Consider the following 17,530-nt stretch of genomic DNA (forward strand, 5'->3'; position numbering starts at 1 on the left):
AAAACTCCATGATAAGCTGAAAAGAAGACTGCAGAAAAAGGAAAAGCTTCATATGTACCTTTAAAGCACTTTGAACAAGGGACCTAACGTTTTCAGTTTGCCCTGGGGACCCACAAATTATGTTCCTGGCCCTAAGTGCAGGTCTGCTGTTAACAAATTCACAACAGTTTTGTTTAACTGAAAATGTTCTTGTTTCACCTTCATCTTGAAGGATATGTCTAGAATTCTAGATTCACAGATTTTTTTTCCCTTAGCACTTTAATTTTTTTTTTTTTTTTTTTTTTTTTTTTGCTGTTCTGGGCAGCTTGTGGGATCTTAGTTCCCCAACCAGGGATTGAACCCGGGCCCATGGCAGTGAAAGCACCAAGTCCTAACCACTGGACCTCCAAGGAATTCTCTAAATATTTTTCATTGTTTTCTGGCTTACCTTGTTGTTCCTATATGTAATGTATATTCTTTCCTTTGGCTCTTAAGAATTTTCTCTTTATCACCAGTTTTCAGCAACTTGATTATGGTTTGCCTTGGTAAGGCTTTCCTTATATTTATCCTGTTTGGAATTTGTTGAGCCTCATGGATCTATGTGTTAAGAGTTTTCATCCAATTTAGAAAAATTTCAGCTATTATTTCTTGAAATATTTGTTCCCTGCCTCCCACCCCCTCACTTCTGGGATTCCCATTTATATGTAAGGTAAACCACTTGGTATTGTCCCAGTGAGACTTTTGTTTTACTCTTTTCTTCTCTCTGTGCTTCAGTTTTTGTGTTAGTTTTTGACAGTTTTTATTACTACTTATTCAACTTCACTGATCATTTCCTCTGCAGTATCTAAAATCTGCTGTTCAAACAATCCAGAGAAGTTTTCTTTTCATATGGGGTATTTTTAAGCTCCAGAACAAAACAAAGCTCCCTTTGTTTTCTTTTTTATGTCTTCTATTTCTGTACTCATTATGTTCATATTTTGCTTTAAGTTTATGAATATATTTAAAATATCTGAATTGAAGTCTTTCTCTGCCAACTGTATCATGTCTGTCATTTTTGCTTCTGTTTCTGTTAACTGATTTTTCTCCTGATTATGGGTCTCATTTTCAGGCTTCTTTGCATGTTTAGTAATTTTGATTGGATGCTAGACATTGTAAATGTTACATTGTGGTGTGTCTGGATTTTGATGTGTTCATGTAAAAATTATTGACTTTTGTTTCTGTGGTTATTTAAATTACTTATGAATCAACTTGATCCTTCTGAAAAGCTTTTTTAAAGCTTTTTTTTTGTGGTGGTTCTAAAGTAGCCTTCACTCTAGGGCTAGTTTAGCCTCACTGGCAAGCCGTGACTTCCTACTGTTTCTACTGAATTACCCAGGTGTTTGACAAGGCCTCCCTTGTGAAGATCATTGGAAGTTGAACATTTCCCAGACCTTTGTTAACTCTGGGTGTTAGTCAGCTTTACAGGGTTCCATTAGCTCTTCTTTCCCAGTAATATGTTGTCTAGCCTCGTGCAGTGTTACCTTATACCTTACCAGCTTAGTATTCAGCCCAAGACTCAAGTAGATCCTATGTAGATTTCTGGAGCTTCTCCTCTGTGTTGCTCCCTCCTTTCTGATAATGTACCCTGAAGATTGTATTTGCCTCTGCCCCTCCACACTCTGGTCTCTTTATCCTTAACTCAGCATGGTTACCATGTTCTATGCTGTTTTCTGAAAAGAGCCTCCAGGGTGAAAGCTGGGCCATCTTGGTGCCCACTTCATTTGTTTTCCTTCTTTCAGGGATCACAGTCCTTTGCTATTATTCAATATCTAAAAGCATTTATTTTACATTAAGTCCAGTTTTATAGTTTTTTATGTTGGGAAGGCAAGTCTAGTCCAATTTTTCTATCATCCCAGAAGCGAGAGTCTTCTCGGTCCCTTTCATCTGTTTTCTTTCTAATTGAGGTAAAATTCACATAACAAAAATTAACCATTTAAAAGTATATCCTTTCATCAGTTTTTAAGTCAACTTTTAGAATGTTCTAAATTCTTCATATTTGGCCAGATTATATTTAATCAAATAAAATATTTTAAAGGATTTGGAGTGAGAAACTTTCCTTATATAGACTTGAGTCAGTAAAATAGAACGTTAATATTCTCTTTCTTAAAGAGAATTTCACTTACCTGAATGGATTTAGATTGGTTTCTTTTAAAAGGCTAAGAACACAGAATCCTATATGTGTTAGGTTATACTATAAATTACATCTTAATCTGATAAACTGTAGTTGATGTATATCTTGGATGAAAGTAAATACTCAGAAAAGCAATAGAAAACAAGTAAGTCCCCTCATACGAACCTTCAAGTTGCGAACTTTCAAAGATGCGAATGTGTGTTCACATGTCCAGTCACGAAAGTTAGTTCACGTGTCTGGTGTACATTGTCACGTACATGCATCCTCTACAAGAGGTTGTACTTTTGTGTACTTTACAGTACTGTATAGAGTACAGTAGTACAGTATCTTTATTTGAAGCCCAGGATGTCCTGAAGCAAGTGTAAAAGCAGTGGTGATCTAGCTGGTACTGCTAAAAGACCAGGAACTGGAGGTCCAGAGAAAGGACGAAGAGAGACAAGAGGAGGAAGAAGTAACTGAAGAGCCAAAGAGATTCATGGTGCAGGAATGGCAAGGGGATTTTCTTTATTTGAGGAGGCACTGTTAGTTTTTGAGGCACAGGACCCGAACGTAGAACAGTACACAAAGGTTGAAGCAGCCGTTCAGAATGCAATCCGGTGCTACCGTGTCATCTATGACAAGAAAAAAAGGGCTACTACCCAGACATCACTGGATTGTTTTTTCAAGAGGGTAGATAGAATTGAATCCAGCAAGGAACCAGAACCTGTGCCATCAACGTCAGGTGTGAGTGAACTTGCAGTTTGCCCTCTGTCCCCTGTTGCTGATGATCCTTCACCGCTAGCATCTCCCACCTCCTATCCCTCCTCCAGTCAGTAACTCTTCTTGCCTGTTCACTAGATGCCAGCCCCTGTATGCCAGCTGTTGTACTGTACTACTGTACTTTGCAAGGCACTGTACTGTAAGATTAAAAATGTTTATTTTTTGTTTTTGTTTATTTTTAATGCATTATTTGTATGAAAAGTATTATAAACCTATTACAGTACTGTATAGCCAATTGTGTTAATTGGGTACCTAGGCTAACTTTGCTGGACTTAACAAATGTGCTCTCAGAACGGAACTCATTTGTATATGGAGGACTTACTGTAAAAACAAAAGGACATGATTAAGAATCACCTCTTTGGGAACAAAGAGTAGGAAAAAGGAATTGATTAGTAGCCTTTACTCCAGGCATTCTGTTTTATTATACTTTTAAAATCATGCTTAGTTTTTCACATTTACACTTATTTTGCCCACCCGAGGAACTGAGTTGCTGGTTTCTTCTCTTGAGGTTGCCCATTGTGGTTATCGTGAGCTCTAGCTTCTCTTCGTGTGAGTCCTGCCTGACTTAATAGTCTTTAATAGTTGGAGAAGCTTTTGACTAATTTTGTAGTATTAAGAGAAGAAACAAAATTTTAAAAATTATTGAAGCTGTTATATTTTCTCAATCTGTGTTTCTGTGAGAACTGTTGAAGCAAGGCTGAGAAAGCAGTGTCTAGGGGCAAATATGTGAATAAGTTGGCTTTAGGGAGCTTTCAAAAGATGAAGCTTGGAGAGATCTAGGACTTGGACACTGGGCCAGCACGTAGGGATTAGAATGTCTACTGATAGTGGAGGTCAAGGCAAGAAACTAGAGGTGAAGGATGGGATATAAAGAATCTTGCAGGCTAGGAGAGCCATAGGGGAGGAGGTGCTGGGTAGCAAAGTGACTCAATTTAATTAGACTAAAAGGACAGTTAGATGTGAGATGCCTGTAAGGAAAAAACAGGCAACTCTTGGTTTGGTGATTCTTATTTTTTGGATAGGACAAAATCACAATTTATGTATAAGAATAGGCAAGCCACATTATAAAGAGTTTAATTTGGCAAAAATTGGAGCTGTGCAATCATGTATAAAGACAGATTATAATATCAATACAGGCATCGATCTAATTAGAATGCATTAAAACTTTTGGTTTTGAAATAATTTGTCATTTTTTAAAAGCTGCAATGTATTAATACCTAGTTAGGAGAAAGTAGCATTTCTCTTCATAGTACCTACCTAGATTTAAGGAGTTTCATGTTGCTATTGCTACTTTCTTGCCACTGAAACACCATGAATACACATCACTTATGTTTGTATGTGAATTCCATAGATTAAGCCATTTGTTGCCAGTTCTTTTCAAGTTAAACATTTTTTTTTTTTAGCCCAAGCAATTTTCATCTTTTTCTTCTCAGTTTGATGCATTCATACTTAAAACACATTAACAAGGGAAGAGTAATGAAAGAGTTTGGGACTGCCGAAAACCTTGACTAGGCTCCCAGGAGAGAGAAAAATACTACTATCTTGTCTGTAGTGAAGAAAACCTGAGTCTAAAGGACACCTTAAAATCCTTAGGAATTCTCTGTAAACATCAGAAACTAGTAAAGGATTTTCAGAGTTTTAATAATGAGCACTAGAAGCTGATTGGATGTTCAAATTCTATGCATTAGTCTTTTGTGAAGAGTTCTGCCCAACAGCTTTTATATTTTGCATGCTTTGTTTTGTTTTTTTCCACTCACATGAGTTCAATTTCTTAAGGTTTTTTAGAATGATTTTCTTTGCATAAGACCCTCATCAAAGTTTATTTGCTAGCAAACCTGGTTTTCCTACAAACTTGAAGAAATAATTGAAAGTTGATGGTAGTCCTGACTAGCAGTTGCTCTGCCTAGAATAAATTGTGTGTGTGTGTTGTGTATGTATCAGTTTTGGTCAGCTACCCTGACAGAGCTGGGCCAAGACATTTTCCTGCCTGTTAATCAAGGCCACACAGACAAAGCTCAAGGAAGGATGACCCCTGTCTCAGGAAGTATCGAATCAGTTGCTATTTTTAAACAGTATACAGTAGAACTTGAGATCAGGTCTTTACTCAGTTGACAGGAAAAGTTCTCTGCCAAATTTTGCATTTGAGGAAACAGTTAATGGGCCTAAATGAGTGAAGGCTCTATGTGAAAGGAAGGGATGTGACTGTAAGTATTTTTGCTGATTTGGGTCGAGTGTGTGGTGGCAGAGATGTGGAAAGTTCAGTCAGTGACAAAATAGGTTATTACATTTCAAAGTAACTGATAGTTAATAGTACCTTGGATTGTCTTTAGTGACAGTGGTGTGTATGGAATTCTGTGTTGCTAATAGTAAAGTTGAAATAAGGGTATGTGATGAGCTAATATTATCGCAGCGTAGCACTGGAGAAGGAAATCAGCTATTGGTGTGTTTCCAGACTAACTGGCTCTTCCTCTGGATGTATACATAAACTTTTTGGTTATTTGAGATGTATTTCTGTATGCTTTTTATAATACTCTGTTGGTCCTTGTTTCATTAACAGAAGGTTTCATAAAGAATTGATTTATCACAAAATAATATTGTATTACTACTATGTGTAATCTCTTATAAAACCTCATTCTACTTAACTTTAGGAAATTAAATATGCAGAATGTTAAAGCAGACAATTTGAGAAATACCATAAGTAATATTTTCTCTGTAATATTATACCACCATCTTAGGAATGCCTTTATGAGGTTGAATTGCTTAATGGATGACAGGTACATCTTTACATATGAAATATAAGCGACTTATTTAGGGATAGGTGGGCAGTGTTTTAGTGGAGTTTAAATTAGGAAATTATAAAACTGTGTTAACATATTCATTTCATTTTAATAGGATTATTGAAGATAAAGCTGTAGCCATTTTCAACAAGGATTGATGATCAGAATTTTTCTTTTTAAAACATTTTCAAGTTAAAGATGAAAGGAAAATACTGGAATTGTTTGGATTCTAACTGACAGGATAAAGAATATAGTACTTCACAGTTACTTGTAATGGAACCTCAGTAAAATTCATCACTTGTCATGCACCCAACTGGGAACATGGATGTTGGTTTTTCTCGTTCTGCTATTCATACACTGTCAAGAAGCCACTGCAAAAACATCAAACAAAAAATTTCTCAGTGGGAAGGAAGAACTAATGGTAAATCTAATCCAGATAAGTGCGATCCAAAGGACTTTGGAGTGAGATATGATAACTGTAATCAAGAGCTTCTTCTTAAGAGAAATCCTGTTGCTGAGGGAAAGGGCAAAAAGCTAGATGTCACCAACTCTCAAAATGTTGATCAAGGTATTAATGAAAATGCCAAAAGCCACAATCAAAGTGAGGATGAAAGTGAGAAACGTGAATATGATGATACACACTTCTTTAAAAATGAATCAGGATCCAACTGGGTATGTTCTCAGGCCAAACAAACTGAAAGCTGGAAAGAAGTTTTGGATCCAGAGACTTCATTACCTCCAGGAAATTTCTATACCTCACAGATATTGTGGAAGAAGATAGAAGCACTTCCCCCAGATAAAGTCTTAAATTTAGCTTTAGAACATTGTGACTCTTCAGAAAAAAAACTGAATTTCAGAGGTCTGGATAGTTCACATGGAGTAACGAAGAGCTTAGAAAACATTTACTCTGAACCTGAGGGACAAGAATGTGGACCTTCTATAAATCCTTTGCCAAAACCTCGTAGGACATTCAGATATTTATCTGAATCTGGTGTTATGCCATGTAAAGACAGAAACTGTGACAGAAAATACTGTGAAAATAATTCTTGTACAGAGTCCTCTTTAGCCTCTTCTCAGGAACCTGAACCAAAGAACTATGGCAGAAAAATCAGAGGGAGATCTAAAAGGTATGTTTTTATTTGAAAGGTAATGATTTTAAGTATTTTCCTTATAGAACTATTGAGCTTCTGTTTCCTTTTCAAACCAATTTCCATTTCCATGTGTGGGTTACACCTATAATTTGATTACACAGATGTTGATTAACCTAAGGGGAAATACGTACAAGCGAAACAGTAGGAGTATAGGTAATATCCAGGACAATCTACTGACATAAGTACCGTAGAAAAACTTCCATTTTATATCTTTAAAAATGTATAGGGGACTTCCCTGGTGGTCCAGTGATTAAGACTCCGCACTTCCAATGCAGGGGATGTGGGTTCGATCCCTGGTTGGGGAACTAAGATACCACCTGCCATGCGGTGCGGCCAAAAAAGAAAAAAAAAAATGTATAGGGAAGCAAGTACATTCTTCTAGTTCATTTAGAATATGCTGGCGTTAGCCTCACTTTTTATTACAGAGTGAATTTAATAAAGTACCCAAAGAAGAACATGAATGTAATTGGCTAAAAGCCTCCAGTTTTCTCATGGTGCGTATAGGGCATCAGCCTAATTTATTATTTTTAGGTATCTGATAAAACACCTTTGTAATTTTGTACACTAAGTCCTTTTCTTATCAATTTGTCTATCATACCAATATAAAGAATACTAGAGTTTTACAAGATACAACTTTAAAATGTATCTTCTTTCTTAAGGAAATCCTTTGAATTTGAGGACATTCAGCACTTTCGAAATCAGAACTCATGGAAGATTCATGAAGAACTTAGAAGAAATTCTGGCTCAGCACTTTATTACACACAGTCTGAGGACAATATCTATGAGGATATCATATGTAGGTGTCCACAAACTTTGCAATTAAATTTAGTGAGTATGTAGTTGGTGGAGCCCTTAACTAGAGTCTGTTATTTTCTTTTACAATCAAGCATGTCTTGCTCTAGATTTTCCTTTCTAATATTGAAACCTTTGTTATATAAATTCCTTAATTCTCTAATGGATTTTACAACTAGTTTATTGGACTGTTCAGTTCAGAAGTAGATGTGTGTAATATGGTATTTTGAGAATTCTTTGAGGTTGGTTGGATGCCTGAGTGGTTTGTGAGCTTAAAGTACCATTGATTTTGAGACCTACATCCCTACAGCAATGTAGAGTAGAAAGCTGAACATATTTAGTCAGTTTTTGCTTTCTTTTCCTTTTAAGTGTAGTCAGTGTATTCCCATTTAATTATGTTCCTCTAAACTTTTTTTTTCATTATTTTTCAAGATCCCACCAAAGAAAATCCATATGAAGATATTCCAGTACAGCCTTTGCCTATGTGGAGATCTCTTTCAACATGGAAGCTACCACCCCCTAAAAGTGCTTTCAAAGCACCCAAGGTATAACCAGGGAAATAATATAAGAAAATATTAGAATCTTATTTATGATCCTACAAAAAGGTTAAAATGGTTTAACTAGGCCAAAACTAAGAGGCACTGAAATGTGGGTTTATTGTTCTTTGTTTTGTTTTGGGGTGAGCAGCACAAAACTTTTTCTTTGGTTTTGGGGAGGGGGTTTTTGTTTGTTTTTTTAGCGCTTCAGAAGACTTGAATACAAACACCTTTAGACAGACCATAAAACTTTTAGTTCACTATAGTTACCACAGCACTGTAATAGTCTCACATCAACCTGTGGCCTAAATTACCTGTCTGGTCCCTGAAAACACTCACCAGCCCTGAAAGCAAAGGCTGCCTTGAGTTAATGAGAACTCTGAGCTATTGTTTTCTGGAAATTTGATTACATTGTTGTAGAAGAACTTGGATTAGAAACCCAAGAAACTTCTTTACAAACAGTGAAAAAGAAATTACGGTGTCCTCACTTTAGATGAGTTTAAAGGAAAGGTAAATATTTGGGGGGGATAGCTTTGACTTTGAGAACACAGGCATTACCTAGATGATCTTACCTTAGCAGTACCTCTTCTGTTTTAGGTTGCTCCCAAACCTCAGTTCCTTCACCGGAGGACTATGGAACTGAAGAACTCACAAGTTTATTTATGGTCAAAGCTCACAAAGGATACCACGTTGCCTGTCACTTTAACTGAATGGAAGCTTTTCCGAGCTGGAGAAGTTGCAAACAGGAAAAGGAAAAATCTTCCAAGGGTAAGGACTCCAGTACTTTTGATTCTTCAACTCTTACTTCAGCATTTCCACAAATGTGAATAAATAAACTTTAGACTGAAACGAATAATAGGTTAGAACTGACCTACTGTAATTAGAAGATTTGGAAAGCAGCCTTAAGCTAAGTTTTTGCTCATGAAAGAAAAATGCATGAATGGCTTTTGCCAAGGTTTTTGTGTGTGTGTGTGTGGATTTGGAAAATTGATTTTAGATGGAGGGCTTCAGTCTAGTTACCTTAGTTCTCATTAAAATCAGCTGCCGGTGTGAAGGAAGCCCTAGAACCTCATGTAAAAGGACCTTCTAGTAAGCTGTCTTCAGTGTTTTTCTCACTCATTTGTATAACAGCCAAAGTTAATTCAGTTTTGTGCCTGAGTTTACAAATTTTCAGTAATGACAAAGTATATGCCAAAAATGTCCACTCAAAGGAAGGAAGAAAGAAATTTTACTATTACTTGGGAAAAGAAATTTTTGCCAATTATATTAAATAAATAACTTCTCTCAAGGGAGAAAAGGCAATAAGTCTGTAAATCATCTCAATGAGAGCCACTGAACCAAAATAAAGAAATTTGGATTATTTGTAATATATATTTTTTAGGAGAGACTTTAAGAAATTACATGAAAATATTTAAAAACTCTTTATGTTATTTTGTTCTGTAATTCAGAATGTTTTCAGGATTACTATGCAGAAATAAAATCATTTAAATAGTATTCCTGTCTTTAATCCCATCTGAATTAGCTATATTCATTTAGCACATGATTTCTATACCTGATTTTAACATTAAACAAAAGTCATAGCTGTTTCTTGGTGTAGTAACTGCTGATTGGTTCCTTGGGAAATATTCTGTTCCACAGTTACTTTAATTCTTCTGATCCATTTCCTGCCCCTCCCTCTTTAATATGTGAAGTGTTAAAGACACAGAGTTTTTTTTAAAGCACTAAACTGATCTCTCTGGAAAAAAAAATCTTTAGGTGTTTATTCTCCTGTGTATAGTGAGGACTACTTAAAAATCAGAGGTTTAAAGAATTTCCAGGATGTATGTATATATAATGCATAACAATCACTTTCCTGTACACCAGGAACTAACACAGCATTATAAATCAACTATACTTCCAAAAAAAAAAAAAAAAAGAATTGCTGGCACAACAAAGCAGCCTCCCACATGTTCCAGAAACAGCAGATCATGTGTTCACAGGGGCTAGAACACAAACACATAAGGAGTTGTATTTAAGATGTGGTTCTTGGAATATCATTAACAAATATTTAGAAATTATGGATTGTGGAATTTAATGAGACCCAAGGATATTTGCAGTGCTTTTGATTTCACGCCTCAGTATTTTATGTACTGTGGATCCCTTGAGTACTCAAAGCCTGTTCTCTTTCTGATTATAGGTGAGATGATCCAACTTTTCCTGTTCGGATATTTTCCCAAAGGTTTTCTTGAGAAGTGGGGAAGAGAAAAATGGTGATGAATTCTTGATTGTCAGGCAGGAACAGACTGTTAGCATTTCTACCTGTGACCCTCCTTGGATTAAATCCTTTTAGGATGTTTCATTTGCAATACAAATATTGCTTTTGGACTATCTTCGGGAACAACACTCCATGAGGAAAGCAGTTTTCACTTATTTCCTCTTTGATGACTAGAGCTATCTCTGGAAGGGAAACTGGTTTCATAGTTTGAAAGTAACTGATCTAGTCCATATGCCTCTTCCCTACCCTTCCTTTCTTCCTCTACTGTGGCAATCTGTGTGGGATTGTTTGCTAGAGTAGATTTCCTAATGTTTTATATTGTTTGTGTCAAGTGTGTACAGCAATATGGTTTCCATCATTTCTTAGGAAGAATATTTTACAGTATTTCCTGTAACTAGAAGGTAATTATAGGCTCCTAGCTCATAATCAAAATTTAAGTTTATTACTTTATCTCATATTTCTAGAATAGATCCCTTTCCTTTATAACATTTGATTATACTTTTAAGTATACTTTTCAAATACACATGAATAATTCTACTATTTTTGGTCCTTATGTATCCAAAATACATGTTTACTCTCATACATCTTTCCTATAGCCCCTAGCAATACCTTTATATGTTGGATTCTCTTATTTTTTTTATAATGCTAATATTTAAGAATATTGGTAACTTTTCGTTTGAATTATAGCTATGAAAATCTTTAAAAGAATAAACTCTTCCAAAAATGTGGGAATAATCTGCATATTGGAAGCACATGTTTCTCACATGTTATTTTTCTTGCAGTGGACTGATTCACTGCCTATGGATTGCCAGGATTGCTAGAGAAACAAGGACAAAGGAAAAAACAAGAGCATTTTTCTCAAACAACTTTGTTGGTTATCACATTATATAATGTTCCTAACAGCTGTAATTCTGGGCATTAAATATGTTAAATCAAGATTGATAGTTAAGAAAAAGTTTGGAATTTTAAGAAAAATATACATAGAAAAACGAATCAATTTCTCCTTTTAAAAATGGCTGTTGATCAGCTTTAATTCTTTTCTCTTTTTTAAGCCCAGTCTGTCTGTCTGTCTCTTTTATACACACTTCCCAGAAGCAAAGAAAGAACTTTAATGAATAATGCATATTAAATGGAACATTGTTTTATACTTGGGCATATTTGAGAATCTCCTATTTTTATGACATGTTTCCAAAATAAATTATAGTATTAGTGCTCCCGGTAGCAAAGGAGTATTCCTTTTGGCTAAAGCTTTCTAAGCGTGATTATCCTCTCTTTGCAAAAATTCCTGGGAGCAGACATAACTGTGCCTCACCCTGCCTTACAAGTGAGTAAATATCCCACTTCCTACTCTGGGCAAGCAAAAACTTGAGTCCATTGGTAAGGCTTGGTCAATATATGGAGTGCAGTGGCCAGATTTCTTGCATGTTGTGACCTGGAATGACAAGCAATCTCTAAGAACCTGTGGTAAATTCCTCTGGAAAGGAAATATCCTTTCCCACTTCTCTTACCCATGTTAAATGGAGTATGTATTAGAATAGCATATCATCTTACTAAAGATAATTTTAGATTCAAAATTGAAAAATGTAAAGGTTTTTATGTATAAAGTAGATCTTTCTCTGAATGAGAATCACTAATAAGTTAATATCAAGCTGCAAAACTTGTTGGTGTTTGTTTTAACTTGTACTTTTCTGGTCTTTTTTCAGCTTGTATTGAAAATAGATGATATATTTGAATCTAAGAGAGGGAAGAAGAGGGTAAAGTTACACCCTTACACTGGAAAAGATGTACCTCCCTCTAAAGGTAAGAATTGTTCCAACTGTCCATAGCTATTAGCATATGAGGGGCGAATCATTATATAATTTAATGTTTGATGTGAATTATAATTTTTGGTTTACTTTCCTATCTATCCCACTTAAACATAAAACTTCTTTAGGCTAACGGATTATTTCTAGTTCTTCCTCAAATCCCTTTTGTTTAGTTCTGTACCAAGTAATAACTATTAGATGAATAAGTAAATAAATTTAAAAATAGTTATAAACCAATGAGACTAATTTTCATGGACAGGTTGCATCCTTATTTTGTAGTACTACTTTGATTTATAGTCTTTTGTCAGTATAGACTCTCTCAGTGGAGGAATGAAAATATTAAGTATATATATACTGAATGTACGTGGTACTCAACCTATAGTCACCTAATAAGTTTAGTAGTTTTATCCTTCAGATGCCGAGATAAAACTTAGATTGTCTTAATTAAGCAACTTTTAACATCTATAGTGAATTATTTTTGTAGAATTTTCTTTACAACTTTAACTTAGTTGTCTGGCAAAGGATGTGTAGAGTTTAGCAATTTTTGTCTGTGAGATTCATAAGTGAGAAACAACAGCCAAGTCATACCAGAAAAGAATATTTCATATTTTTGCAGACTTCCAAAGACAGAAATTTCTTAATTTCCATTGAAAATCTCTTCTTCATTCTAACAATTACTATGTGAAAATAAACTTCCCCTTTCAGTAATTCAAGACTCTTTCTTCTTACTTTGTGATGATTAAAATCTCTCGTCACCATTTTAAATGTGAGTTTTCATATTTTCAAAAGCAATTATTACAACATTTTAGCCTTCTCTTCTGTAGAAGAAATACTTCTGGTTATTGTTAATAATAATAGCTACCATTTACTGAATGAAGTAATAGTTTCTTTATGTACTTCATCTGGTGTATAACGTATGACCACACTGGGAGGTAGGGACTATCCTAATTTTACAGAGGAAGAAGCTGAGCCAGAGGAGGAAACATCAGTTTGAATCAAGGAACATGATACCACAAAGTCTTATTCTTCTCTACTATGATTGTTTTTCTAAATAACCGCATGTAGCAAATATTATTGTTTTATAGATAAGGAAATAAATTATAAATTGCAAATTTTGTGAAATATCAAGACACTGGAACCAGGACAAATTCTTAGAAAACATTATCATTTTCCCATATTAACAGCACTCTACTGATAACTGTATTCACCAGATATGCCACCCTAGGTAGATTATCACCAATCTCTTATTTTATTTGAATGCTTTATGGATTAGGAACATTTTAGTAAATTTGGCTCTAAGAAAAGTTTTTGAAGAGCCAAATCCTTTTTTTCACTGTATCATTATTGAAAAGAAAAAATTCAAGAGCATAAACTGCCAACTTCTAACACATACACACACAAAAAGGAGTAGTCCCTACAAATTTGTTTCCTTTTGCATGGCTCAAAGGAAATATACATTTACTCAGTCTCTGTGGCCAACTCCTTCAATGGACCCGAGGAATTTCTCTCATGCCTGAGGATCTCCTGTCTCAATAGTCACAGTTCTCAGATTTTTGTTTACCTCCTTAAGCTTTTGTCTGTATATCAACAGTGCCTCATAGAACCAGATAGTTATATTTACCTACTCTGCCAGTACATGCTAGGTCTTACCGAATCTGTTCCAGCATAAACAGTTCTTAACTCTCAGTTATCAGGTATCACAAAATGATTTATTGTCCTTCTTCAAAATTATAATTTTGTGTGTTGAAGTCACATTAAAAAAAGGGACATGCATCTCCCTCACAAAGCACCGAGCTGATCTCCCTGTGCTCTGCGGCTGCTTCCCACTATCTATCTACCTGACGTTTGGTAGTGTATACACGTCCATGCCTCTCTTTCGCCTTGTCACAGCCCACCCTTCCCCCTCCCCATATCCTCAAGTCCATTCTCAAGTAGGTCTGCGTCTTCATTCCCGTTTTGCCCCTAGGTTCTTCATGACATTTTTTTTTTAAATTCCGTATATATGTGTTAGCATACGGTATTTGTCTTTCTCTTTCTGACTAACTTCACTCTGTATGACAGACTCTAGGTCTATCCACCTCATTACAAATAGCTCAGTTTCGTTTCTTTTTATGGCTGAGTAATATTCCATTGTATATATGTGCCACATCTTCTTTATCCATTCATCCGATGATGGACACTTAGGTTGTTTCCAGCTCCGGGCTATTGTGAATAGAGCTGCAATGAACATTTTGGTACATGTCTCTTTTGGAATTATGGTTTTCTCAGGGTATATGCCCAGTAGTGGGATTGCTGGGTCATATGGTAGTTCTATTTGTAGTTTTTTAAGGAACCTCCATACCGTTCTCCATAGTGGCTGTACCAATTCACATTCCCACCAGCAGTGCAAGAGTGTTCCCTTTTCTCCACACCCTCTCCAGCATTTATTGTTTCTAGATTTCTTTTTTTTTTTTTTTAATTAGTTTCTGCTTTATAACAAAGTGAATCAGTCATACATATACATCTGTTCCCACATCCCTTCCCTCATGCATCTCCCTCCCTCCCACCCTTCCCATCCCACCCCTCCATGCATGAGGGAAGGGATGTGGGAACAGATGTATATGTATGACTGATTCACTTTGTTATAAAGCAGAAACTAATTAAAAAAATGAATAAATAAACTTAAAAAAAAATGGATAACCAGTGGACCTACTGTATAGCACAGGGGACTCTGCTCAATGTTATGTGGCAGCCTGGATGGGAGGGGAGTTTGGGGGAGAATGGGTACATGCATATGTATAGCCGAGTCCCTTTGCTGTGCATCTGAAACTATCACAACATTGTTAATCGGCTATACTCCAATATAAAATAAAAAGTAAAAAAAAAAAAAAAAAAAAAAAAAGGGACAACCTAGTACTTTTTTGATCCCTACAGATTCTCAACAGATTTTCCTATTGGCTTATAAACCCCTTAACCTTCATTCAGTGTCTTGGAATGCAGATCATCAAAACCCATAGATGTGAATATGTTAAAGCCATTTAAATGATCTTTTGTAAGGTCTTTTCCAGGTAAATTACCTTTCCTCCCTTCCCTCTTTCTTTTTTTTTTTCCTTTCCAAACACTTCATGGGCTCCGAAGAGGTGCTTGGTGCTAAGGATACAAATAGGACTCAGGAGCTCACGGTGTCTGTTCTTTCATACTGAACAATATTTTATAGCCCCAGTATTCTTTTTGTCATTGTAGTTAGTTTGAAGTTATAAAGCCTGAACAGTACACAATATTTAAATACCCGCTTTTTCTGTAACATGTCTTGTGTACCTTTCCCACATATCTAATGAAGAGACGGTATTTTTTTTTATGTTCTCTTCTTCCTCATTACAAAATTAAAATGAGCACCGCAAGAAATCACAATAATATAAAATAACAAAACGGAAAGCCAAAGTTTCCCAAACCTCCTCCTACTAATCCCAGAAAATCTTATGCACATGAAAATATTTTTTCTCCCCAAATAGTTTTATACTATTCAGACTTTATATGTCTTGCCATTTTAAAAAATATATAATTAATATACTTCGGAGCTCTTTTGGTATCAGCACATAGAGATCCACATAGCTGTACTGTATTTCTTGGTATAGATGTAAAAGAATTTTATTTAGCTGGTAGACATTTTGGCTGTTTCTAACATTTTATTTAACCTGTGGATAATTAAGTTTCATAAATAGGTAGATATATAGATACAGATTTTTTTTCTTCAAACAATGCTGTAATATACATTTTTTGTTTATATATTTTTTGTATATTAGTAAGAATACATCTGTAGAATAAGTTCCTAGCAGTGTACTTAATCAAAGAACACATACTTTAAAGAACACATAAATTAAAATTTTTATAACTGCTGCCAAATTGTCTCACAAATAGATCTTAACAGCCTAAAAAAAAAGCTTTATATTTCTATGAAGAGCTTTTGAAAATGGTTTTTTCCTCGTAATCTTCATTAACACTGTGTTTTATTAGAGCTTTTTATTTTTTGCCAGTATCATGGTTGAAAAGTGTATCTTACTTATTGTTTTAATTTATTAAATTTATTTTATTAATTATGAATTTGGACAGTTATGTTTATCAATAGTTATCAATCTTTTTCTATAAATTGCCTATTCCTACTCTTTTATTCATTCTTTTTGTTGTGCTGTGTTTTTACTTATTCATTTGTAACAGCTATTTAAATATTAAGAAACTTAGTCTTGCATCTGCAATGTGGATTACAAATATTCCCCCAGTTTATTTACCTTTTGAATTTGCTAATGATTTTTTATTAGATTAGAAATTTTACATTTTTATACAATCAAACTTCCATACATTTTTCATTTATGACTCATAGTCCTTGTTTTTCCTGATACATTAAAATTTTTTCCCTTTCTTTATATTTTAAAATTTTGCTTTAACTTTTCAGACTTAATTTAGAAATTTTTCGTTCACCTGTTCGCAATGTTTTGTTTTGTGTTTTGGTTGTTTTCTTTCTTTCTTTCTTTCTTTTTGTAAATTGACAATGTGCCTAGTATTGTACAGAACATTCCCTTCTAACAACAAAGCCCCTTAGCCTCAAGATACTTAAAATCCAATTGTGGAAAATAATAGCAGTTCAAAGCCATTTGAGTACTATAAGAATTCAGAGTAAACTTCGGTTTAGTTTGGCATTAGAGGTGGCTTAGAGGCATCATAAAGGCATCATAAATATTACTTCATAAACTTACTTGGTAATCTTTCTTAGCCTCACATTTTCCTGTTAATCTAAATTCATAGTTTGTTCCATATTGAGATTTTTGTTTAGCCAGGTTGGTGTTTTACCTTTGATACCTTATTTGGGAATATAAAGACAACGATATGAAGGTAGAAATAAAATCCACTCTGATCAAGACTTTCTAAAACTAGTCTGAACTGCTGTTAATTTCTAGAATTAGGGATGAGAGGGGAACTGAGGAGGGAGGTGGGTATGGGAAGAAGATGGAATGGAATAGTTTCTTCTCCGAGCCTTTTATTCTTTTTTGCACCTGTCCTGCCCTGATACAGCTAAGTGGTTTGGAGAAAGGCTCAGCATCCTTAATTATTCCTTACTCCATTAAGTCCCCAGGCCTGTGGAGCTTTTACATTGTTTTCGTTCTCATGTTCTGCCTGTTCTTGTTGAACAATACAACTGGAAACTCTTTCTTTTCAGGTGAAACCATTGGGTATGAAAGTGATGCCGAGTATCTGCCAAAGAGTGAGTGAGTCAGTGGGGCTGCTCCCTTTCGCGTGATGATCCTGGTTGTAGGTGGAGTGGCACCTACCTTT

At 35.1% G+C, this 17,530-nt stretch overlaps 1 protein-coding gene across 3 annotated transcripts in view; it reads left to right on the forward strand.

The window, feature by feature from the left end:
- DENND2C (DENN domain containing 2C) overlaps nt 1–17,530 on the forward strand; it is a 94,756-nt gene that overhangs the window by 50,915 nt on the left and 26,311 nt on the right. For all 3 annotated transcript variants that reach the window (XM_081225552.1, XM_081225554.1, XM_081225553.1), the window contains exons 2-7: nt 5,801–6,812; nt 7,496–7,632; nt 8,061–8,173; nt 8,762–8,932; nt 12,122–12,218; nt 17,415–17,459. In XM_081225552.1, coding sequence (XP_081081678.1) covers nt 5,989–6,812; nt 7,496–7,632; nt 8,061–8,173; nt 8,762–8,932; nt 12,122–12,218; nt 17,415–17,459 — 1,387 coding nt within the window. In that variant the 5' untranslated portion in view covers nt 5,801–5,988. The remainder of the gene's footprint in view (nt 1–5,800; nt 6,813–7,495; nt 7,633–8,060; nt 8,174–8,761; nt 8,933–12,121; nt 12,219–17,414; nt 17,460–17,530) is intronic.

The sequence above is a fragment of the Mesoplodon bidens genome (assembly GCF_964165515.1).
Source record: "Mesoplodon bidens genome assembly, chromosome: 2".
NCBI lineage: Eukaryota > Metazoa > Chordata > Mammalia > Artiodactyla > Ziphiidae > Mesoplodon > Mesoplodon bidens.